Below are 27,138 nucleotides of genomic sequence, written 5' to 3' on the forward strand. Positions count from 1 at the left end.
TCAGAGAGGATCGCCGTCGGCTTGGCGATGTCATTACGAAGAAGCCAGAAGCCAGATAATTAAGCTACGTCCGCCTTCTACAGTGTTTTTTGCTGAGTGTTCTGTCTTATTTTTTTGGGAGGTTATTTTACTACCTCCGCAGTATTTTTTTCGTTTCCCTTCCTCTTCTAACTTTGCACTCTTAGTCTAACTGCGCCCCCAAACGCCAACCAGCGACCCCACTGAGCAATCATCCGCAAGCCATTATATAATTGTCGCTGTCGCGTTTTGCCTTCTATATCAACAGCAAAACTTATTTGCAGTTTAGTTAGTTGTTTTTCCAACATTTTGTTTCTGTATTCAGTTACTGTTGAAGCTCCTGTTGTATCATCCTTCGACGCTACGGTTTCAAATACATAATTGTGGCAATAATTATAATTGTTATAGCAGTCAGTAACGATGATCGAGTGATAATCGTTCTTATCATAATCTTAATTATCTTCTATACAGAATATGTCTGTCAATAAAGCAAGGTTAATCTTTTTCTCGCGTCGTTATCCTGGCTGATTAGGGAACTTCTCGCAAATACTTGTTTGATCTAAAGACTAAATAGAGAAATATAAAATCGTTCTTTAAAGTTGTTTGTTGTTGTTTTGCTAATACGCTTATTAACAACGGGCGACGGAGGGCTCGGCCCACGCGAAGTCAGCAATAGTTTTCCACTGGTAGTTTGCTGAGCTGTTTGTTTCGTCGTTGCGTTTTTACGATGAGAATGCATTGATGACCTGTGCAACGACTCAACGGAGGCGATACGTCAACCTTCGTTTTCTAATCAACCGTTAATAAAGCTGCAAGCCTGGTAAACCCAGGTATTTATCTGAAATCTGATAATGCTCTTCAACATTAATTATTGTTATTAGACAGGGAGTAGTAATGGCTGCGGCCAACCAGCGACAACTACTGCTCGAGTATCGCTGCTTCACACTCCCCACGTCGCACTAATAAAGATAAATTTCAACTTGGCTGTAAAAGAACTCATTTATAAGAGGATTGCGGGTCAGCTTTGAACCTATCCCAGGCCATATAATTATTCTGTAACCATGTGCCTACTTAGATCCATGTAGACAGACCGCCGGGTCAGCTACGCTACACGACCGTCACTCGACTACTTTTCGTTCTTATTGGAAAATCAGCCGCCTGATAAGCCTCAAGCCAAACCGAAATATCGACTGCCTTGCAAAGCAGTTGTTATAGGATTGTTATTATAATATAATGTCGATATTTTCGTTCGGGCCGTCAGGTATGCAAATGGAATAGGAATATTTTATAGATGGCGCGCCCGTTCGACATTCTGCTATGACGATCTACACCGGTCTTCCAATGATGTTTTCCCCTAATAGATAAACTATTTACCTTACTTCAGTTGCTATTATATTTAATTGGCAGCTCTTCAAACCTTCTGTGAGTTCCACTTTTTTGTTTGCTTCTGTCCGTTTATTGGACACTAACGAATGAGAGCAGCGTGCCGGTGACGAGGTCGTTCTCGTAAGCTGCTTGAATGGAGGTACCCGGGAAATCGATATGTTTTTATTACGACAACATTTTTTAACTGTGGGGCAAGTGGTCGACATTGAGCTTATATACGTGTCCGCAATGGTATTTGCTTGTCAAGAAGCGAGCGTGCTTAGATCAACGAATTCAAGTTGACGAAAAAGTAACTTTAGCAACTGAAGCCACGGAATACGAAGAAGTGAACTTGCCAAATTTCCACAAAAAGCATAAACAACGAACTATCCGAGACATTGAACGATCAGGTGAGCTCAGTTCTCCTAATTTTAACTGATTTTAACTAAAGTCAAACATGCGTACAGCTGTTTCTAGGACCTTCACAAGGTAGGGCTTAGTTTTTTTAAATATCGATTTTCGTTGAGTTTCTCCTGTGTACAAACCGGGTGTCGTTGTTGATACAAAGAGAACCTGATATGACATAGCAGGACAATGGTCATATTGTCATACATATATACTAATTAATATTTAATTAGCAACAATCAAAGCAGCAAAGACTTCCCAAAATTTTCTACAGATATTCTCATTCTGTGCATGAAAAGAACGTCTCTCAACGAGTCGTTAAACGATCAGAAAATCGGTTAATTAGGACCGTTAAACATGTTCGAACGTAATCCTCATAGGGGAACGGCAAGCGGTTGTCTTGTTGATGCTCTGCTCACTTAAATGTGTTGAATTGTATTGCGTTCTTGTAACCTCCATTGTGCCTCATTTTATATAACTACATTATAGACGAGCGACATCGTATAGCAATAATAAGAATCATGTTTAATCATATTTATATTTATTTTATTTTACCTTAATAGTGTCATTATCATTTATATTGTTATTATCATCATTGTTGTTGTTATTCTAATGAGAACGAGGTATAAAAAGGAACAATACCAATAATGGCTATTCTTTCATCTTTATGGAAAGCAGTTTCAGCAGCGACAGCGCAGACGGAAGAGTTTAATATATGTATAACTCAATTCAGATGCGGCTTCTTTTTTAATTTGTAAGTAGCAGATGGATGCTGCAATTGGAGAAAGGCCTAGTTTGAGATGTCCTTTTCTCGTGTCTAAACACCTGAGGATCCACAACTTGGCAACGTAAACCTGGCGTCACTCGCACGCCATGGCCAGCATGTCATCATCTTCCTTTCTTTCGATATTTATTAACGTCTCAATCATAACTCATTTTGAATAAACAGCCTTTGTAGCTCTATTGTTCTTGATTCGTGCTATGAATAGAGCCTCTTCCGGTAACCGCACCTCCGGTCTCTTCTACAGTCTCTTGCATAAGCAAATCGACAATCCTTCGTTCTTTTTACTAACCGTTTTTTTTTGTACGTGAAAGCACACTGCAAATCATGAACATCCAGGCCGAACAATGACAAAACAGATTTTTTTCACTTTGATAACGTATCCCCGTAGACACATACATATTAGTACGCTTCGCAGTGAAGGACATCTTCAATTTGGTGCTTCCCCTCGGCTGCAAAAACATATAGCGAACGAAGACGTACAGCTTAACACTTCTATTGAATGCTGTTGAATTTTTCCAATCAGTCGCAGATACGGAGAGATTTCTATAGAAAGCCTTCTATATTCTTCAAGCACACTGTTTTGCCTATGCAACTTTCAGCATCTTTAATCGTGATCGGTCTGCAACCCAACTTGCCATTCGATTTGCGTGTCAACACCTTCGTTCTACAATAATAGCCAATGAATCTTCACCAATGTCGTCACTGTTTGGATTCTCACCATTGCTTTAGCACTTTAATTAAACATCATAACGCTAAAAACCTTGCTTGTTTCAACTTTTACCATCATGTTGTTCCCCTCACCTCCCCCGACGTTTCCATTATCTCCCTTATCGCCGCTATAATCGATATATAATACCTAGCATCGCATAGCATAGCACAGACATAATAGCATCCTCCAAGTCCATTTGAATCGTCATCATCACGACGATTCTATTTCACTCCGGTGAGGAAGGCTGAGACAAGAAGGGAAGACGTGGAGGTACGGTTGTTCGTGATGTTCTGGCGGCTATCATAGCTTTAACGTCACGCATTCCCAGCTCTCTCGTAAACTTTGCCGAGCGCTGCAAGTCAACGAAAATCAGCCGGGAACCTTAGGCATTGATTACAATACGTCATCCGTTCGGGCACTAACTCTGTATATGGACTGATCATACGCAATGGTGGTGATGGTGCTGATGTCCTCGTATTCGCAGTCAGTTCCTGTTCGAGAAAATCGCTCGCGGCCAGCAGAAAGTGCTACATCTACAGATAGATTTTTCATTGCTCAAATTCAATAGAATAGACAGACGTAGTTCGTCCAAGACGCATACAACGCTAACAGCGTTAACATGCAATTGTTACGCGCTTAGGTTTACGAGGACAAGCATCAACCAACGGCGACATAAACGCCAGAGCTACAGCCAGCGCCCCCATCAGCGCCAGGGGTCCAAAACATTCATTCTGCTGGTCTTTCTCCGGCTCGGTAAACAGAAATCGTTATCAGTCGAATTAGGTATTGCCTCCGGCATCCTCGGCGGCCCCTTCAACTAGCGCCTGCTGCCCTTGAAGACATCAACAGCAGCAGCAGCAGCGGCGGCGGCCGAAGCAGCCACAGCCTTTTCTACTTCCTTCTTCAAATCTTTTCCGAACGTTATTCTCCTCCTAGTTGCCTAGTGCCGCCGCAGTCCATAGCAGCCGCTGCAGTTGTATGGTGCCGGTGCTGCAAAAGTGATAGTAGTGACGCTCGAGCTTATACTTTTCTCTTTTTCATGTGTCCTGTATGTTGTACGCATATCCTTTGAGAGCACAGACGCCTCTGGTCGTTGCATTGCTGCCATGGCCAGCACACACAATTCTATGTGTCTGTGCATGCGTGCGTGCGTGCGTATGTGTGTGTGTGTGATGCAGCTCAGCCTCTCCTGTTCATGGTAGCATTGTGACCGTTGTCATTACTATGGTCGTCTAACTTGCTTCATCTCTTGTTTCCCTGCGCTGTTGCATTGTTACTTCTCTTTTCGATTTCGTTCGACCATCTAAACGGCCGCGCACACTATTTCGTCGCAGAACCACCATCGCCTCATCATTGGCGCAGCTGTATAGTGGCAGCGATGCGTATTGCTGCTACGGGCGCTGCCTTCGGGCCCTTCGTTCTCGGACTTCCAAAGACTGAACTCGCTACTATGTGCCTACAACCACTATAACCACTAGTGCTAACCGAGCCTATAGCGTAAGCCAGCCTGCCAGCTAGCCGGGCTGGCTTTCCGATTGGCCAGTTGCCTGTCTTTCGGCTTATTTGCCTGTTCACTGGCAGCCGGCATTGCAGAGAGGACTGACTGTATCGGTGTTGTATAATGCCAACAGCATTAGCATTCACAACGGCACCACACGGCAGACTTACAGCATCTGCACAAAGCCGATCTCACTGCTCCCTCCTTCTCAATAATAACCAGCATCAACATAACAACAGCAGCGACTCGGAGTGCGGACAGGGAGCTGTGCTAATAATGGCAGGCATGTGGCAGTAGTGATGCCATCAGATGCTAAAAAACAAAACCGACAATGACCAAGTAGACTTAAAGAACATGGGCAAAGAAGGCATCGGAAAAAGCGTTCCATACAAGAACTTCGACTGCATATGGAAGACGATAATGCACCACCACATGTATGGCTTCTTTCTTAACTTATTGCTGGTATTAACGTTGTTACTGTTGTCATTGTAGTTGTTGTCATCACCATGTCAAATAGTCGTGGCCGTCAATGTCTGAAGCTGAAGGATTATTATTTGCAAGCCCATTACATTAGGTTTATTATACATAATTGTTGTACTTGTGCTAGAATAATCTAATAAAGTTGCATCGTCGCGTACAGTATATACCAGTATAGCGATGGTGACGATGTCAGTCTGAACCGAATGAAAAATAAGCGGGCCACCAAACACCCGACGACAACAAAGATTTAAACGATGTCTGCCGCGAAGTCTCTGCACGCCGTGGCAACGGCACGTAGTCGAAATGAGAGGAGCTGGTAGTATTACAGTTTTCGAAGACGCGATATAGCAGGCGCCAGCTACAAATGGCGATTACCCAACGTAACAAAGGCACTATCGTCTACTCTCAGGGACTCTGGGGGTGGCTATCGAGCTCTAAGGTGGGCAGGCAGGCAGGTTGTGTGCTACTACATGCAATGCTACTTGAACTCATTTGTCGTGCGGCCTTTTCCTTATTCGTTCGATACGATTTGGTAGATGTTATTGACCTCACTCAGTTACTACTGGTGGTGGTTGTGGTGGTGGTGGTGGTTGGTGGTGGTGGTCGTGATGGTGGTGGTGGTGGTGGTGGTCGTGATGGTGGTGGTGGTGGTGCTGCTGCTGCTGCTGCTGCTGCTGCTGCTGCTGCTGGTGATGATGACGACGTCATTTCGCTTAGTTTTCATATATATCCGTGCTTGCTTCCCTGTCGACTTTCATTATCGTATACTTCGTAAATATTGTTTGTTGCTTACAGCTTGTTGTTGCGTTGCTTTAACAACAAGCTATTTATAGTTTTCTATTCCTTTCTCTCTTTCTTTCGCGCGCGCTTTCTTTCTCACGACATTACACGAGACAGCCAACATTATCATATATTTACTTGGACGTCATCATGGTGACGAACTCCTCGTAGTTGACCTGACCATCACCGTCAATATCTGCCTCCCGAATCATCTCATCTACCTCCTCGTCCGTAAGCTTCTCGCCAAGGTTGGTCATAACGTGCCTGAGCTCGGCCGCCGAAATGAAACCGTTGCCATCCTTGTCGAATACGCGGAACGCCTCTCGGATCTCCTCCTCCGAGTCGGTGTCCTTCATCTTTCTTGCCATCATTGTGAGGAACTCAGGGAAATCTATCGTTCCGGAGCCGTCGGCGTCGACCTCGTTGATCATGTCCTGCAGTTCAGCCTCAGTGGGGTTCTGGCCGAGAGATCGCATTACCGTACCGAGCTCCTTTGTCGTGATCGTGCCATCTCCGTCCTTGTCAAACAGGCTAAACGCCTCTTTGAACTCGGCGATCTGTTCCTCAGTTAGCTGATCAGCCATGGTTAGAAAAGCTATATGCTGTCTAGCTTATGCCCTACTGTCCCGTTGTCGTTTGCCACGCACTTCAGCGCTGTTGGTATCTGCGTTTCGCCCGGGGTTTGGGCTTGGCCGGCTGGCTTGCTTGCTTTGCCTATTAATATTTCGCTGTATTAGCGCCCGTGAACGATAGTGAATCGAGTTGCCTTTGTACTGCCTCTCCTGTTATCCGTAAGTGCACCGACAATACTAGGCCGACTGATAAACAAAAAACAATATCACTTACTCCTTATAGTGCCAACAAAGCAAACCGAAATTGTCTGTCTGAACTAGGTGTTTGTATCAATAATAACCGTGTAGTTAGTTATTGGATATGTTGTCTGCTAGTTCACGCACTATCCGCAGTTTGCACAGTCCGTTCAACCGTTAGCCGTACAAGCGTACATTTGCGAATCAATCCAATTGTTCAGAACTAACCTAGCGAAACAACAGCTCTTTCTCTTTCCCTCTCTACGTTGGGTCGCTGTATCAGGTAGTGCTGGTAGTTTTTCGTCTAAAATAAACTACACCTGACTCTCTGTATGTAACGTCCAATGCACAGCGGAACAAGCACCGCACGTAACTCACATGTGGGGCATTAATCGGCAACGAACCGACCTACCAACCGACACGACTCTCCGGCTGTTGTCCCTCACTTATTACCGCTGATGCCACTCACTGCCACTGCCTTCTAAGCACCACGACTCAGCTAGCTCAGTACTTCCGCAGTCGCCGACAGACACAGCGCGAAAATGGGCTAAACAATGGTAGACGCCATTTTGCCGGACCATTGCTGCCGGATGATCTTGCTCATTGCGGCAAAGAACGACTGGAGCGCCCTTGCGGGCGATTCGATAACTAGCGTCGCGGCGGCTGTTATCGCTACGCTACGAGGAACAGCTACCACTACTGCGATTGACGCGGGAAGGCCGGTGGCGATTATGCCGGCTAGGCAGAGTCACAACAAAAAAGAGCAAGCAAACGATTGAGTGTCGCAACCCAAGTATAGAACTAGTAGCGATAGCGTGACGTCAGGCAACGCGCGAAACGCACCGGTTTTAACAATAAGCAGACGATTACAAGTTAATTTCAATGGGTAAAAATGTCATGAGCAACGGTATGGCAGTTAAGGATGGTAATTTTTTTTTTGTGTGCGTAAAGCCAGATAGAACGCAACGGAAATTAGGGCACAGTACAAACGACGCAAGCAGTTCGCAAACGGAGTGCTACTGTTAAATGATCAGCAAGTGTTACCGTCTTGAGGGTATAGACTATTTTATGCAAGCAGCTGAAAGTAGGCTCCGGCTTGCTACGTTATTGTGTGACGATGAAGGTTAGTAACTGGCCCGCCGCTGCCTTATTATAGCAACTTATGATGACTGAGTATCCAATTAAGAGCGCCAGGTGTTACGCTCTTCTGTAGACGAAGATGATGCCGAAAAAGGGACGTGTTGGCCCTATACGGAACACTTCATAGTTACCGGAGCAAGTTTGCTTATCGTTAAGCTGGAAAAGAGGACACTTTCTAGCCGAATTTTGGTTACTTGGATATGTTCGAGCTAACGTTTATCTGTAGAAGGCTAATAAAAATACGTCCACAGACAACTTAAATCAGTTTATGTTATGCCACGCACATACAGAGGGATCCTAACCCTATATAGGTAGACCTTATTACGAGGACTAGGGTGAAATCTCGTCGTACGGTTGACCAGTTAACAACTTAAAATTTTTTCTTTCTTTATAAACATGTTTTGCCCCAAGATAAAGAAAATACTTTGGTGAAATTGCCAATACTTTACCTAACAGCGATTAGATCGTCCTACACAAATGCAATAGGTGAACGTGTTTATGTAAATACTAACGTCAGTAGCCAGATGTCCGTAGTGCACAATTTCATGCCCGGACCTGTAAAGTTCCAGGTCGGGGCACGAAAGGAAACCCAGCCTGTTCCCTCGTGAGTTACAGCACGAGATGGCTCCGCAAAGTGGACTTAGTTTGCATTTACAACGATCGCGTGCATCTGTTTCATTTTTGAGGAAACAGATTAAACTACAGTGCAACGTTTTGAGACTGGTGATTCCGATAATCATGGCTAAGTTCTTTAAGCTTTTTTATGCAGCCTTTATTCGTTCTGTTGAGATTTTTCAACAATAAAGCCATCCGTTGGCATGACGTTACAATGCCAGCGTCAACTAAGGCAGAAACTGCTTAGCGATTTCTGGTCGTTCGTTTCATTTTTCATAATGCTCCACTGACAGAAAAACACCGAATTGTTTCTATGGCGCAAACGCGATTGTTCGAATTCAACACCGAAGCTTTCGGTCGAACTTTTAGGTAAAAGTAGAGACCTGCATCAGTGGATTCTGGTAGGCTAAAATCAAAATAAGTCAGCCATTTTTAAATGGTCAAAATGAAATAATAGGAAATTTTGACGCTGAGAACAGCTACTCGTTACTTGTTGCAGGATAAAAATCTCCCATTGGACTATAGTATTCAATTTAGGTAGAAAGAGACTTGCTTCCATTAAATTGAACAACTTCGAATAAAATCGCAAATTCGAGAACTGAACGTTTCTCGTCAAGCAGAACTATGGAAATAGAAACTGTGGATATTACTGGTCACAAGTCATTCGAAGTTATTTTTATTCTGTTCAGTTGCTACAAACTACCGACCAAGTCACACCGATTCTCCCTAAAAAAGCCATAAATAGAAAAAAAATCATGAACTAATATTTTGCCCTTGGCTATTTGATTTCTGTTGAGTTTAATCTTTACTAAAAATCTCATCGCGATTTGCCAGAACACGATTATAAAGGTCCCTAGTTTGTCGATGAAGATCCTTTTCGCATGACGCCGTCTGCCGTAACGAAACAGCTCTGACCTGGGAAAGGTAGAAGTTTTGTCAAGGAAGCATAGTATGCGTACAGGGCTACCGGCTGTCGGTCGCCTAATTTCCCGAACCTATTATCTTCCGCCTAGCGCTGTCCGATGCAATCAGATCATCAGGCCTAGCAGTTTTCTGCTTGCTGTTACAAGTCTCTTTACTGAGACTATTGCAGTAATTCGTGGAGTACCGCGAGTAGTGTACAGCATAAGTTCGCAACCTTCTGAACAACGGACGAAGTGAATAGGCGCAGTATTTTGCACAAGAGGCGAGAACAGCCAATGTGCTCGCCATTGCCGCCGTATCCACCATTACCAAGGCAGCGTTCTTCTCAGACTTGCGAACCCAGCTGTAACAAGGCCCGTACCCTGGTTCATGTATTAGCGACGGTATGACCGGTTGCCTGGCATCATGAAACAGCGTCTACGTGATAATGACAGCCGAAGTTGAAAGAAGGTTCGGCCGAAAATTATGATCGTACACATGAAAGCAGTCGTAGCTTCAGCAATGCAAGGAACCGCAAGACATAAGCAAGAGCTCGCTCTTTATAAGGCAACGGTGAGATCGAGTGCATGATCGTTGCTTATCGCAACGGTGTACCGCTGGTGAGTAAAACGGATAGCAAATCGTTGTCGATTAGCGATGACTGGCGGAAAAGCAAAAAAAAAACAAGCTTGCCGTGGCAATATTATTGTCTGGGTTCTGTGCTTATTTGGTCCACTGATGGGACGCTTGCGCTAATAGAACTCTATTAGGTTACGACCAAGCCAAGCGATGACAGTTACGATGTTGACCATCATCGTGATGGCGCTCCCTGATAAAACTCCTCTATATTTATTGTATTTGACACACTTAATTACTCATTTATTGTAGCGATCTTCGTTATTAGGTGAACTAAACAGAGTACGACGAACACGAACGTCTCGAGGAGCAGAATATACCTACGTTACTTGTATCAGTGCGCCGATGGCCTCAAAGGAGCAGACGTTGCTGTAACTTGCACTGAAGTAGTTTACTTTGCGGATTTTGCCCCGCGGCTACCCCGTGACTTTCGTATCGTTACCCCTTGGTGATTTAATGACTGACTTCTTTACCGTTTCAAAAAAGTAGGGAACAGATGACCATGCGCAAAATATTATAGCTGGCTATTCTGGTAGGTTAGACAGTGTAGTATTCCCCAGATTATTAGAGTAAAAGATGTGTGCGCAATTAGGTCTCAAGTAGGATAATATATAAGATTTTCTTTAATACAGGCCTCTAAGAAAACGGGGTTCGCTTACAAGAAAGAACCTTATAGATACATTGGATCCGAAGATACTACATAATATGCTTGAATGAAAATTAGCAGTTTTAATAATCACATTCGAGACTGTGTTGGTATAACTTACGGCGGTAGAGTAACTACTTTATACCTATGCTTTTCAGATTTGTTTTTTTTTTTTATAAGCACGCCCCTTCGATGCCAAGCGATACTCTCTCTGGGTTTTTGCTCACACAAACACGCATGTTAGAGTAAGCACTTACACATATGCGAAGAGAATTTCGATCATCCAATTAGTCTTCAGCAGTTTATCACGCGTCCTACACACAGAAACGACCAGTATTGCGATTGTTACGCATAATTTCTGTGTCTATCTAACAGCTTGGACAGCGTGTTTCTCAAGCCTAAAACTACTGGCTAACGTAGCCGGAATGGACTCGACGTCTTCACGTGAAGTTCTACGCAATACATGGCCGTAGACTGAGACTAGCAAGTTCTGTCTCGTCTGCTTTGTTTCAAACGAACTTCACGCTGTCACTTAAGAATACAAAGGCGGTAATGAGCCAAGTTCACATCGATATATCATTAAATGTACGTTTCGTTGAAAATTGTATTGTTTGAACAGGTACCCAGCGTGCATTACCTGCTTTGAAATGATCAAACCTTGTGTGTTATAGCCTGCCAATCTGAAAGCCAGCGAACTAACGGAACGTAGAGTAAAACATCAAACATGGAAAACCTTTTGGCAGATTAAAAGAAACAGATCGTCGGCGTTCCAGTCACAGCTAACGTAGAATAAGCTAACGCGAAAATATATCAACGAGATAACTACAGTAATATAACTGTTACTCTATACCATAGTTTACATTGAAGTATATTGAACGAATTACGAGATTAAATGATGGTGATCCCGAGAGACGAGGAAGAAAAGCAGGTTGTGTAGACCTTCCCGTCTGTAGCCACGCTGGCTAATACCTATGTTTTGGATTCTAGTGAACCGCTTAAAGGGTCAGCTGATGCACTGCTTTGCAAGAGACTCCCATTAAAGTAGTGCTAATGCGATTCTAGTGGCTGACTCTGAAGACTGGATAATTTTTTCTATATCACAGGCCAAGTGGGTAATGCTATAACATTGTTCATGTTAGGGTATTCCGCTGGGTCCTATGAAATAGTTAAATGGAGTTAGCAATCACTTTCCTGCGGATTAACACCACTGCTAGCAGGCAACAGGTTACTGAAGAATTTCCAAGTTGGGTGAAATACATATTGCCCGCATATATCCGCGACCCGTAGAATTCTTAGAAAAGGACTGGTTGATTCTAGGACGTGAGCGCAACCTGAACTATTTCCGAACACACAAGATGCTTCATGCCACTTTCTTTTTGAGCTGTTGGGGTTCTCAGGATCCGGATATCTCAACATGTCAGGAATTAACGGCTATATACTAGACACGTCGGAATATATATATGTGTGTGTGTGTGTGTGTCTGCGTCTGCGTGCACGAAAATTCACAGTGGAGGTCGAATTTAGGGAAAGAGCTGCTTCACGAAGGCTTATAGGGGTTAGGATTTTTTTTATAACCTACCAGTACGTTTTTAGTAACTTTCAAGTATAATTCGATAAATTGACCTATGGTTGTGAATTGAATAGAGCTTTTAAAGAGGCAGAGATTAAGAAAACGTGGCTGTTCGCGTTTCTGTTGAATACTACCTATAAAGGATGTTGAGTCCGGGCACCGTTCCCTTAAATCAGCAACTCTATAAGCTTTGACACTGGTTTAACGAAACAAACAGCAATATCGATCCTCCTTGTTCTGGTATTTACACGACGGGACCTGCTACTAAACGAATCAACAATCACAGCAGATTTTCGAAGCTTGTTTTCTGAGAATTACTCTATTCTATAAGCTTACCTTAAAGATGTCTAAAGATTGTAATATGTGTACGTATTGACTTTGTAGATATTTCTATCAACTGAAGATTTGTTGGATATGGTGCAGTCATACTCTTCGCAACCTAAAGGTTATTGAAAGCGAACCGAGTTCTCTCGTTATGCATACGGAGATGTGCCTTTCTCTCAGCTATTATTAACGGCTATCAATTGAAGACTGCTTTGGTTTTTGACAGATACTCGAAAAAGCTGATCGACGCTTCGAATTTGCCCTGCGTCCGACTCACTGCTTTAGTACGACTGACAGCTTATCACACGCGTTGTCTGTAACTCATTGGCTGTAGCTTTCTCACGTACCGTTACTATACAGTACGAGTAATTGTATTTCATTGGACGCCAAAGACATGCAGTTGCAGGTTAAAATTCAGTGCAGCTTTTAGAAATCAGTTCTGATCTTTGAAAACGCAGAGCGTTTTGGGCTCAGCTCACTGTCCAGTTACGTTTATCAAGGTACATGCTCTTTTATTACTTAATCCTACTCAGGTTCACGGTCTGCTCAGAGCCTTTATCGATTTAACAGCAACAAGCTCCAATTGCATATTATAGCTCTGAGAGGTATGAACGACAGCTTTACGAAATCAGCTACGAGGGTTCACTAACGATATACGCATGTACTTTTCAAAACAATGGCTAGCGCATTATCCGAGAGTTCGATCTCTGTACTGAACGGTAAACCCCAGAAACAGTGCCCGCATTTAGCTCTGGTAAATCGGCGACACCAGAGCGCTCATCGTTCTCTCGCTCGACTTTTCCACATCCGGGACTCAGCTCGGCTTCAGGGAAACACTCACGGCTATTGCTGATTATAAAATTTCAACTGGCGGCTTCGTGTGCGAGCAAAGATTTAGCAACAGTAAAACTTGGATCTCTTGCTCCTGCTATTAGATTCATTAAAAAAAAAAAAAAAAAAAAAGAAAACTACTGCCAAGAAAAACCAGAATTGGTCAGATCGAATGGTGGCTTCAGATATTCAGTCGTGTGCGCGCGCATGAAAACGTTCAGAGATCGCTCGTGCCATTGCACCATATCCCACTTCGTCGCTGCCAATTGACCACCGATTCGAATTTATATGTTCGAGTTTATTCTGTCTGGGTTGAACGTTGATTCTTCTTTGGAAAGCAGCAAATGGACGGATAGCCAGCGACGCAGTCTCGGCCACCGGTAGCAAAGTGAAATCGCTTTGCTTTCCAATTGCGTTTGCCGCCCTATCATTTAGGCTTTCCACATTCGGCGGCCGTAGTCGACGGCTGTCTGCGAAACGAATAACACGATAGGCCATTCTCCATCCCAAGAATTCACGGCAGGCGAAAGCGCAGCAGCGAAAAATAGGAACTACTGCAAGGAGGCGCAAAAAATAAGTGAATATTGTATTGTTTGAAAGCGCTGAGATTGCTTATACTGAAATAATAGCAGTAACAGCTTAGCAGATCGTCGTCACGTTACCAGTAGTAAGCTTACGAATACCCGTTCACACAAAACAAAAAAATTTGACTTTCTCTGATGGACGCGTCTGATAGCAGTGGCCCGACTACCCTGAACTACGACGACACTAGCTATACGTGTATATATAGCTAGTGTCGTATGTATATATGCATAACATCACAGCAAAAAGTGGGTTTCGTTACAATGATATTGTGCTCGTTCGCCACATGCCATCGGCCGCTGCATGTAAATAGGACTAGTGAAGGGCTCTTGCACGTAAACTACTAGTACTTGGCAGAATTGCTCCTGTAACTCTTTTACTAGTACGGCACTAGCGGAGGCGATTACTGCCTGAACCAGAACGAGCCAATAATCATCGTTTGTCCCTAATTGAAAAAATCGAATGGAGGTACCATTGTAGATATAAATCTGGTCGTCATATTATCGCAGCCCAACCAGCGGGAGCATCCTTAATTACTAGTACTATTATGGAAAAGACAACTTTAAATGTTCGATTTACCGATAAACACCACATCTATGCGAGGGGTGAATGAAACAGCTTAGTCATGCCAGAAATAGCTTCCGAGGAGAATTCGAGAACCGAACCCACTGGCTGGCAGCACCCGCGGAGGTAAGTATCGAATCGAAAGATCGCCTATCGCGGCCAAACGATCGTATTGATATATACTTTTCATCTAGCGACAGTTAACCAGCCATCCACAATAGTAGTACTTCCACGCAATCAGAGCTATACAAAGACATCTCTACTTAAAAGCGCAAAATGGCCGTACAGATAGTTATGCTATGTTGGACGCGTTCGGCCGCACCAATTGGACGTATATCATCAATCGCATCTGCTTAAAAAAGGCTTCGAAAAAGTCGTGCGTTTCCTACCTCAGCCCTATCGTTATAGGCGAACTGATCAAATGTGACTGTCGGCATCACGATTATACCACAGCAGGCATCAGAAAACGCATCACTGGCACAGGACATAGATAATGATTGCCTTTATCTTACTATAAAACATGGTTAATAAACAGAAAAAACATTCTTCTTTTCATCGCTACAGGTTCCTGCTAGTGTAGTGATGATGATGACGACGACCCACCCTCTCATAACTCTTTCGATTACCGTCAAATAAATAACTGCATCGTCTTTAGATCGAATTCTAATTTTTTCTATAGAGCAATACGTCCGATACTGTCGATAAGTATCGCTGCACACGGAATGTTTTCTATTATCTTACGGAACCCAAGGACTATATTATCAGTGGTGATCATCAGTAAATTTAGGCCCTGAAGTCAATTCCTTTATATGATTTTCTAACTTTAACAGGAGGGAAGTTATTATAACTTCCCTCTTGTGCATGGCTATCAGTTGCAACATTCGGATATTATCCTAATCGTTCGATGATACAGTCACTTTTGATTTGCCTCTGAAAGAACGAAAAAAAAACAAAAAAAGATTATTGAGCGTAATTTTGGTGAATCTTTTTGAAGGTTTGCAAAGGAAAATCATTTCTAATGCGCCAGTCTGACATGGCGAGAGCCTCAGCCTGTTGCAAATAACTAATATCTTCGATATGCCCTTCTATTTTCACATGTATCAAGCTATCGTTAACGGGTCGCTAAACTTGCCCTTATCCCCTGGTTGCTTACTTTCGAGCCCCGACGAAATGCTCAAGTTTATAGAAGGAAAGTTTTTATACAACTTGAGACTATTCCAATATTTTGCTAGATGATTTAGAGTTTTGATGGAATCAAAACGAACAATCAATCATGACAGCACTTTTGTATTTCTCCTATATGATTTGAAGAGGGATTATAGGGATAATCTAGAATACAAATTGAAAAAGGTCGAATCAGAACACGATCCGGTCTTGCTGTTTACTCCATATTCTCAAATATACTTCTAGTTCTATTTCAACTAGAATAGATCTCATGCTTATACACTGTATGTGGAATGTTCAAAATTCGACGTCTGCAGCCCCTGCTTCTTTCTTATCAGGCTCCGCTCTCCGATCAACTCACTGGGCTGCAGCAACCACCTATGTACGAATGCTTCCGATTACAAGTGTTATCAGATAATACATGAATAATAAATAAAAAAAAAAAAAAAAAAAAAAGTAACTTTATGAATGAATACGTTTCTTAAGCAAAAACACCTTCGATTTCATCGACCGATTAGCGTAGAGTTTCACTTTCTAAAGAGAAGCTGTTGTTTTACGCATTTTTCTGCTTGATGTCTATCCAAATGTACGCAGGAATCGCCTTCATGCAGACATGCCCTTGCTGAGAAGACAACGATAGCCTGGCTTTCTATGAGACCACTTTAAAAGCATGCTTTTCACACTGAGCTGGCGATTGATAATTTTACGCCGCGCCACCAGCACCATACTGATTCAGCATAATTAACTTGTTGCTTTTGTCTCGTTCGTGAATTGTCGTCCTTCATTAGAAGCATTACTTGTCTTGGCCGCTAATCAAATTAGCCCCTCATATAGCGCTAAAATGAGAACACTATTTACCTTCCGCAATGGTCTACCTGTATGGCCTGTGGTGACCTAGATCCTAAAGGGTTCAGTCGGAATCGCGATACCGATACGTAATTACCATTTCGGGTGTTACGGTGATTTAGATGGCCACTCACTGTGTTCTCAGGCCTATCCATGCCCGTATCTAGGACGACCTGACGAAAGCGTTCCTACCCTTTTGGCGGTCCTTGTTCAAACTGTAGACTTGCTACTGTCTCGGCTAGGGCGCTGTTGGGTCGGCATTGTGACTGCCCTACGATGCGGTGTTAGTGCATTGATTGTTGGCCACGAACCCAGCAGACACACTCTTGAACGAGTTCGCAGTTATTTGCTCTTATTATATACGACGTTCGTTTTGTATGGCAATATGCGACAGCCTTTCCTATAATCACTGTGTGACTGTGATCGTGAAAGCGATGGTTGGCTTGAAAGAGTTGGAGTTCGAAACAGAGTGAACTTACTAGGACTGTAGCTAGTGATATCTTCGAAGTTTATTTATGTATCGCGGCAATGTCTTTGGAATTCGTTGGTGTTTCTCGTCGACAAATCAGTAATAATAGCGTATTTGTATTGACCGAAACGATCGATGCACAAAATGTGACGCTCGAAGAACTTTACCAGTCTGTCCTGGTATGGTAAGCCTTATGAAATCAGGCCAATATTAATGATCCGCCATCGTAGCCATGTATCGTGCTGTGTAATCCTGATTTGCCTGAGTTCAAAATGTATAATTGGAGTAGTACAGCTTGGCAACAATGGTTGATTTAATGAATTCTTTTTATTTTCTCTATGAAGATGAACGCTTCAGCTAACAGGCTTTGGGTAATGTTATTAAAGGGAAAAGAGGAGCTCATAGCCATTTATTACGGATACGACTGAAACTTGTTGCCTATTAGAACTCTGTTAGAAAAGGTAGATATGACAAAAACAAGTGAAAATTTGAGTTTTTTAAAAATGCTCTTTTTTTTTTTCCTGATTTAATTGTGCTTTGGATGAATCAAACCAATTTAGTTTTGCACTGACAAATATGCTCCGTATGATTCATCGATTCCTTTCAGCGGTAATTATTTCACTTACTATTAGAGTGAGTCGGAATGTAAGTTCGCTAAACGAACGATCTGTGTAAGGAGCACGGAGGGATACGTGTGGATTATCGTTTACCGTCAGTCGATTTATAGAGTTTGGTTAGGATCGTTATTAATTATATTGGCGCATATAGCCTGCTTATAGTAAATAGAATTATCGATGAATCCATGCCTCTTCAAGCCGAGTTGATGCTCGGAACACCACACTGCTGCCTATAGCACGGCCTAAAAAAAAAAATACAATATATTGGTAGAAACGACGATTTTGCAATTCACCGACAACAATCAATTCCTATAGGACCCGACAGGCCACGTCAAGCCAGTGTCGTAATAAGTAGCTCTAAAATAAAGAAAGTAATCAGACTTACGATCAATTGTTTTTAGTTAACGAGCGATATAGGATTAGGAATTGCTAAGCTTTACATTACTAAAATTCAACTTTATATGAATTATTTTTATCGTCACGTATGTATGCACGCGGTTTACGAAATCACTTAAAAACGTCAACCTGTCTAGAAGTTATATGCTATTATATAGCAAAATTTTTTGAGTTTTACCGCCAAATTGGAAGCTACATTCAGTTACCAAGCCACAATATGGTTGTTCCTCCTGCACAAATAGATCCATGTGTTGCCCCTTAGCGATAAAGCTTCCAACAACTAAAATTGTGCCGATTTTCCTAAACAGACAAACATCGCAAAGGAACTAAATAAGCGTATCTTGCATTCAACTAACACAACGACCAACCAGTGTTCTTCATGAGAGGTATTCTGCTGACGTAACGGTGCAAAAATACTACTGTTTATTTTAATCCCTTTGTACAAAATCTAGCTGGTTGCCTAGAAATAACAATGGAGGAAGGCCGTAGACACCATAATGTAATATTGAGTCATTACGTTGTGCGACCTCTGGAAAAGCTCCTAGGCAATATATGCCTTTACTTTAGATGGTTCAAATACGGCACAGATTTCACGTCGCCGAAGATGAATCTTAGAAAGTAGAAGAACATGTCTCTGGTTTATGGGACTTCCCGTTCAAAGTTGGCGCAAATCGGTGGGGAAGTTGTTTGGGTCGCTGTTTTGCGCGTACATCTACCTAGTGCATACAGCCTAGGAGGATGGGCGATAAAAATTTAGCATAAACATTGAATTCAACATAATGATAAAACGCTTTGCTGCTAACAAGCAGAAACGAAGATACTTTTTCGAATGAGCGCGCATCTGCTTTCGGCAAGTTCGCATTGGCTATAGACTTTTTCATCATTGTCTATGCTGGTTATAGGTGTGACGACTTACACCATCGGAAAGAAGAGGTAATTCTAGCAGTGACTGGTCTTGGTTGACCCCGAATATATTTCGCTACATCAAAAACATTTTGTTATCGTATGTTTAGAGAGTACACGGACTGAGTTTGTTGGCAGATTTAAACGAAGCAGCTATCTTTCCTCCTAAGTGAATGCCGCATAAATATTTCCTATTTTTGAAATTGTTTGGACAGAGGATGCCAACGAATTCCATTGTTAAATAAATAGCTTTGATTGATTCCTGTTAAGCCTTCTACTTTGGTGGGAAAGAGAAAGTCGCATTGTCGGTGACTCCCTCGAAAGAATCCAACGTTCAATGTAGAAACGGGCATCAATTATTGTGTCACTTTGTGATAGATGCTTTCGTTGACGATACGATTTTCGTAGGTGTCTTTGCCTGTCGCGTCCTAACTCTGCTGTAATGTGAATGTGTAATGAGGTCTTCGAAGTCAGTAAAAGGTTGGACTCGTTTACTATTTTCTCCGACCTCGAGACATCATAAACGAAATGCGAAACTCAACTTTCTATTGCCATTGATCACTTACAGTGTAAACTTGTCTATATATAAGACTATTTGTCACAGAGATTCACTTATTGATTTATGCTTGCGCTTATAATCGCCTAGATACTTTTTGTAAAAATCTGGAAAAAAATTACCTAAAAGTATTTATTTCATATATTGAGTGTTCGAAATTTTTTGCCAGGTAGCGTCGTTGATGCTGTGGTTCTGTTTATCCTACCAGTTAGTTCAAATCGGATGTGTCTAGATGCGGTGAAAACCTAGGTTACCTACTCTGTAGGTAAGTATAGATGATACTTCATGAGAGTTTTGTATGGCTAAATTCTTTTGGCCGTATTTTGATAACATCTGTTTAGAAATGCACACAGAACTGGATTGCTGTTTGTATTATACAGCCCACTTAGCATTCGTTCGAACAATCATCATAGGTCACCAACTAACAGATACTGTTGCTCAGATGCCCATTCGGTAAAGACGGTTCTTGCCACCTGACCGAGTTCATCCTGCTCGTCTAGTTCCAGCGTGTTTTCAATTGATATTGGTCATCGAGAACAATCATTTGGATTTGGTTGCCCGCCCAACCTTTCGCCTACTGAAGTCATCATCACTTCGTGGCCAGCGGACTTAATATGGCGCGAGCAAGCAGACCAAGACCATTTTTGATCGTTTCACATGCTTGAGTGTCTGGATGGAACCAGGATCGACAAACGTCGTGAAACAGACCTGCTCAGATTCGATTGATTGCCAAAGACAGTCGGCAGTTTGTTTGGATGCTACTTGTCATGCGGAGGGGGATGCAACGCACGCCAATTCGATTCGTTCCTTTAGCTTCTAGATAATTGTCTCCGTTAACACTCACTAGAGGATCTGTGTGATAGGCAAAAATGCACTGCGGGGATCTACCGCACAGGTCAGAGCTGAATAGAGTTTGTCTCTGTTCGCTGAAATGGAAGTAAATACGGAGACAGACATTAGCGTTAGCCTGTGTATTCAGTCAACTGTGTATCGCTTTGTTTGCGCATTGTGTGGTGGCAGAAGGCCACCAAGCACTGCCAAACGTCGTGTCTCCTGATCAGAGGCGGTTGTGCGACAAATACACCCTCCAGCCAGTCGGGCCGTCGGGTACGCTGCGACTATGGCGGATCGTTGGATGGATAGGCCAAACGAGGCTCATTACTGCTCACTAAAAGTCGTTGGCTTTTTCTAGCGGCTTTCAATGTAGAGCAACAGCAGGAGCTGCCGGCCCTCACTATCACCGCTGTCCAGCTGGAGCTGTTAAAGGGTCAAGTGTTTGCTGCTTATGGGTGTCATGTAAGCAAAGCCTTTGGCCATGTATTGATAGAACACGACAAGCAAGATACCGTCGTCGCTAATTTACGCGAGTGAATAGGCTACAGGCAAAAAAGTACCTCGTGATGATAGACCCGACGAATTGATCGGCTAGCTAGCTTTACAATTACCGTAGAATACTCAGTTGAAAAAAAGGGTAGCAGACATTGAGCGTTCCCGAATGTTACAGAAAAATACGTTGCTTCTGTGTATGGACACGACCGTTAATAGTCGTACGATTGAGATTAAACAAATAAAAGGGAAAGTATCAAGGGAAAGTTTGCAAGCAGGATAAAGTTGACTTAGAGCCAAATAACAAAACATTAGTTTTATCATTTTTTTTTCCGAAAGAAAAAAAGAAACATGTTAGGCATGGTTAGCGAGTAAATGGTTTTGAAAATGGTCGGCTTCTTGACAGCGATCACCCAAAATGGTGGCAAATAACAACTGTTATTTGCGCGCAGGCGTCTAGCTGAAATGTCAATAGGACAAAGAGTTAACCAGAGTCAAACGTCCCGCGCGCTCCCAGTTAGACAACAATCCGAATGATCCTGGCAAAGGCACGACCTAAGGATTTTTCCTTGGCCTAGCAGCACTACGTGATATGTACGTGTTTCGATTGGCAGCGTGACAGATTTAGACATTTTACTGGCGTGGTCCAGGAAAGATTATATCCTTGCGAGTGGATGCTATACTATTTGGATTAGCGTCTGACGAAACATGCAAAGCCTTTCGAGGCTTTAAAGACCATCGAGCTTCTATGCCCGATTTCGAATCGATAAAGATTTCATTATATCTGGGTTACTCACTTGTTTGCATTTTATAGGCTTTTTTTTTAGCCAAGAAAAACAAGTGGTTTAGAATAGATATGATGGAATGTAAGGAGGCTTCTGACAGACAAATCCTGTCGTATTGTTTTGGCATTCGATATTATAGAGGAGCTATTGTTATTACCGTTTTCTGTTGTAATTTTTCTAATGCGATTATAATAGTTCAGGTTCGAAACCGGACGTAGACACGCTTTGTTTCGTATTGGAATCAGCCATCTGGAACAATGCCTAACAGTAGTACTGAACACACAATTATAAACATTCATGTATTAACAATGTGAGGTATATACGAGCGTGCATTTATACAATTATCCATATATATATATATACACATATGGATAATTGTATAATATAATATATTAAGTGAGTGTCATTGTTAACAGTCTTTTGCCTTGTCCTGTACAACGTTTTTCCTATGTTCATAACGCATGCTAGCCACATTACATAGTTTACTATTATTCAGCTATGAAGAGAGTTGAAAATGAGAGACAAAGAACAAAAGCAAAAAAACAAGCTTGAACATACGTTGGAAAAAATAATTCATCGAAGTAGTTGAACCTCGAGCATGAGATTGCAGACAGGCTGTACCGCTACGCTATTAAAATGAGCACCCCACGTAATACGTTGTTCTCCACGTAACAAGTTACAGAGCTGACTACACAAATCAATGAATAGGATAAAATCACCATAGTTCCAACGCAGCGTGTTATTCCATTTATGATAAGCGTTGATCAGAGCCACCGAAATGCGGTTTGTGTTAGAGAAAATCTCTATTTTACGAAACGTTGCAGCCAGCAGGTGATCTATATGAAACACTGGCGTGGTAGCAAAAAAAAAGGACCCGCTATGGAGAGCTTGAGTGTAGTTCTCATCATTGTTTTGGGCATCTCCATCGGAGTAGTCGGTAAGTTCTATCACTTACTTCCTATTACTGCAGTATAACGTTTATGAACTTCTAATGACTCCTTAAGTATATTTTCTGTTCTTAATTTCGCTGCTGGATAATTAGTATCGCAATTATCTAAGTATTTTAGCCACACTTCTTACATTAAGGCCTGTATATATTCGATAATTACTGTATGATAACGCGAGCCAATATTTAGTTAGGGTGGCTGTCCAGCGTATTGGCTAAAATGATTTTCCTAATTGCTATTACGACTAGCCTCTTAATATAGTATCACCGCGTAACATATTTGGGGTTCGATCGGTAGTAGGTTCCTCAGATCTTTGCAAATAAACATATACGTATTACACACACGTTATTCTTTTATTCATTTTCTAAATGTTTCCTTAATTTTTTTAATATTCGAAATTTTGTTGACTTGGTCTAGGTGTACTGATAGTGGTTGTGTTTGTTTGGCTACAGCGAAAGCACACCTTAACTATTCCTGGAAGTCCTACATTGAGTCCAATCGCTTTCAGCACAGCATCATCCAATAGATCAGTTATAGGACGTTGGGCCAGTGGTGGAGTTGACAGCCCAGAAGGTACTACGCATAATGTTGGGTATATATATTTCATTAACGATTCATTTGGCTGTAGCTCCATGCCGAGTGAATGGGGCATCAGAAACATCTGAATAGATTCATGGACTTACTTCTTACCCCCCTCCCCCCCTCGACAGCTTAATCTTCTGGATTTTGTTAGCAGCGCGCCTACTGTTCAAAGCTACCCTTTAACGTTAGAATGAATTCGGGAGACTTATTTCTTCGCTATAGCGAAGAAAGAGCTCACGAAGCTAAATTTCTCCTAACTAAACATCGTTAAGAAGTTCTAACTCTTTGTCGACAGGCGGTGAACGCGATAATCGAACGTTTGATCGAGAAGCTCTTCAACTGGCTACCACAAAGGCTTTACCGGCAGAGCCTCCGAACAAGGTAGGCGAAGGCCCAGATAATACCAGCAGACATGCCCCTGACTCCGTGCAGATGCTGAATACATATGCACGGAAAAACCTGCCTTGTCTGCCAAGTAGCGGCAATGGACTGAACGACGATCTAAACATTTATAGTAAAGTACATCATGAACCCCTGCCAAATCAAGCTGGTCACAGCGAACACGCCCCGGTTCGACAAGGTTATCAATATGATAATATTAGTCAACTGCAAAATCATGGCTATGTCAGACCTGCAGACGTATATCCGCGCATGTCGGTAATAGTTTTACCCAGCGCTGACGCAACGCGAGCAGCAGACAGGAACTATACGGCGTCCGTTACCTATCGCGATGCAGTACAGGCTACGAGTTTCAAGTATGGTACGTACGAGTCTATTATTAGCAGTCATGATAAATAAGCTCATGCTTTCTGACACTTAGCGCATTTAAATGTTACAAATGCCGTCATATCATCATTTCTAAACCTTTTTCACCTTTTATGTCATTAATAATAGTTGTAAGAACAGGTTTTAAAAGCATTTAATTACGTGGCATTGTATTGAACGGTGCGGAACAAGAAACGAGTAGTATCTATGAAACAGTACGAGTATCGCCAACGACATGATCCCGTTTAAGATCTTGCTGTGCGATCCTCGTGTAAGCTAAACCTCTCAGCAAATACGCTAAATACTTACTTATATGTAGCTGATATTTTCTGCCTTACGCTTCCTTCACCTAACTGAGACTATCGTATATAACTGTCATTCATTGAGCACTTCAAATTTCCTACTGGTTTCTGTGTATCCTTATGGTATAATCACTATTAGATGTTATCCACGGACCCGTTTATTGCGTCGCCGATTTGTTGTATATTACGGGACTGGCATTGCTTGGCTTAGGATGGTTCACCAGAATTTGTGCCGGTGCAGACGATCTAGAATAGCCAGCAAGCAGGACTAGGATGGTTCGCCTTGCCGACATCCAGGCAGCGATATTTAGGGATGGCTAAGTGAAACATATTGTCAAACATATTCGTCACACGAAAAATTGTTTGTATTGTGCCGTATTTTTATGCAGCCACTCCCGTCAAGGTAACGGTCCTTGAGGTTGACACATTGCTCGCCAAGGACTCCATGCGACAATATCAGGTTGAAGGGGATATAAGTGTGGCTTCACTCAGCTCGATTGAGACACGTAAATATCACAGCATGCGTATTCCAGTATTTATTTGCGCAAACATGAATGCAACCTCAGACTACATTATAAAATACGTGTTATAATTGTCATGATATTGCTATATCAGTTCTACCATGCTAAAAAGGTTTCAACGCGTTTTTGCCCTGACGAAAGTGACAGCACTAGGAAAAAGCAAAGAAGTTTCTAAACATATAATTATGCTAATTTCTGCTGGCATCCATGGATTTCAGAAGAATCAGACGTTTCATTAGTCGTGGACATAAAGGATACTTCGCGGCCAACCATTGGGCCCCCTAGAGATCGGAGTTCTGAGGCTGCAATGTTCATCTGAGAAGTAGTTGCAGCTTCTCTAACAAAGTATTTTCCAATCCCTAACACGACCATATCAAATAATACCGGAAAAATAAGCGCACTACAAGTGGCTCAATTTGAGACCAATCTATCCGCGATAATGGACACATAATATTAGGCAACCAACTAGCATGTGTCGCTTCCGCCACTGTGGGTAGTAAACATCGCCAATTACCGATAAGTAACTTTTAGGGTCGAAACCCAATGAAAAGTAAGATATTTCTGTATGCAGCCTCTGCTCAGGCGCACCGGGACGCATCAACTGCCGAATGGCTTTGGCTGTACGACTGGGCTTAACGGATTCGAAAAAACGAGGCCTAAATCTAGGCTGCTAGAAGCCGACAAGAAAGTAACAACTGTGTATGAAGAAGCATTGCATACGTAATACTAACTTATAACAAAAAAATTATATATTTTTAAATATTCTAGTACACGCCTACGGCTTTGTACATATGTTTGGTGATTGGTTAAATGTGTTGATCTGAATCTAAATATAAATGATCATTTCATAGATAAAGCTGTGATGTTCATTCAGTCTGTTCGATGCTCCCTTTTTTCTTTTATAACGAAATGTATAGAAGTTTCTTTTGCAGAAAACATTGTTATTAATCTGACACGTTTGAATTGCCAGTTGACGAGTACCCTTTTGTTTTGATGAATTGTTTAGCATCTGTTAACCGAAATTACCTTACAGAAAACTTCCAAAAAAAGGACTCAATTCAAGGCGAGTGTACAATAAAGTACGAAAAGAATTCATTTAATGTTTGTTAGTGGTGTTGACTACCCCGTAACAGCGTCTACCAAACTATAGTCTGGTCCGCCAAAGTTTCTGCCGGCTAACTTCTAATTAAAGAGGTAACTAACGAATTTTAATTATTGATAACTTTTACTTATTTTAGTTTTTATTTACTTACTTATTAGTTATGACGATAAAGTTGGAAGCTTGCTTGAAAGTGTTTTAGGTAACATGTACATAGAGGGAAACTCATCTGCTTTTTTTTCTCGATGTTGTCGATTAGTATAAGTAGTAGCGTCATTCGTATGACTTATACTGGTCTGGATATATAATAATATATTCAATATCTGTATCAATTTATTCAATTTTATTTATTAATTCAATGTATTCAATATCTGGTATAATATATTCAATATCAGAATTATCGTTAATCACGTTTTACCTTTGTAAAAAAGCAGCAGATCAACAATTGTTGTTAATTTTACAACTCAATTTCACTATATACTTAAGTTTCTCATAAGTTATATTGCGTAGACAAGCTTACGTCCATAGCATATAGCTGTTCACTAAACCTTGAAGTAAATAGAAATCCCTTTGCAAAAACCTTTCAAATGCAGGTTTCTATATTTTTCACTAAGTTACTAATGGGATCTGAGGTTTTCTTCGATTTTTCTGCAGGACAGGTTTTAGCTATGTTGCAGTAAAAGGACTATGATGTGTTGACGTCATCCTAAAATGTGTACTACTTTATTATAACTATTCTGTTTATTATAACTAAAAAAAAACGTGTTCATTAGACCCTGCAGAGCGGTTATTGGCTGTTAGATGTTATTAGTTCTGTTTTGTTCTTCTATCTTTTTTTATAGTTAAGTTGGATTGGTAGGTTTATATGATACAGAAAAGTTTATCAGTTCATGTTCTCTAATCGTTCATCAAAATATGGATACGTACATTATGCTATAAAGAATTAGATGCCTATCACAATGATACAGAACAGAATACAGCAGAGTCGTTATTGGACCAAGAGTTATTGAGTCACATAGTATTTTGTTGCAGGCTGTCTGCAAACTGCATAAAACACGGTAGAAAATTTACTTCGAGAGACTATAAGCCGCCTATGTATGTATGTACATATGTATATATTGGAAATCACTGCTGTACTCGAAAAACAGAACGCTACAAGCATAAACTCCTAGTTGGGATAATCCTACAGATCAGTAATATT

At 41.8% G+C, this 27,138-nt stretch overlaps 1 protein-coding gene and 1 pseudogene across 14 annotated transcripts; one reads left to right on the plus strand and one right to left on the minus strand.

Annotated features, from left to right (window-relative positions):
* Nucleotides 1-25,716, plus strand: LOC111247791 (uncharacterized). 13 transcript variants are annotated; one of them, XM_022799176.2, is made up of 7 exons: nt 19,141-19,534; nt 19,760-19,875; nt 22,546-22,658; nt 23,086-23,241; nt 23,546-24,010; nt 24,707-24,823; nt 25,057-25,716. In XM_022799176.2, exons 3-7 carry the CDS (start codon nt 22,562-22,564, stop codon nt 25,155-25,157), a joined length of 936 nt encoding a protein of 311 aa, XP_022654911.1. In that variant the 5' UTR covers nt 19,141-19,534; nt 19,760-19,875; nt 22,546-22,561; the 3' UTR covers nt 25,158-25,716. The 13 variants fall into 13 exon arrangements, with proteins under 13 accessions (XP_086838366.1, XP_086838367.1, XP_086838364.1 ...); XM_022799174.2 differs by having other exon boundaries at nt 19,780-19,875; XM_022799177.2 differs by having other exon boundaries at nt 19,784-19,875.
* On the minus strand, nt 2,313-7,422 carry LOC111247793 (calmodulin pseudogene; annotated as a pseudogene). Its single transcript, XR_015322721.1, has one exon. The product of XR_015322721.1 is annotated as a calmodulin pseudogene (transcript).
* Nucleotides 25,717-27,138: the final 1,422 nt, after the last annotated feature.

This window comes from Varroa destructor, unplaced genomic scaffold (assembly GCF_002443255.2).
Source record: "Varroa destructor unplaced genomic scaffold, Vdes_3.0 BEIS01000003.1, whole genome shotgun sequence".
Taxonomy (NCBI): Eukaryota; Metazoa; Arthropoda; class Arachnida; order Mesostigmata; family Varroidae; genus Varroa; species Varroa destructor.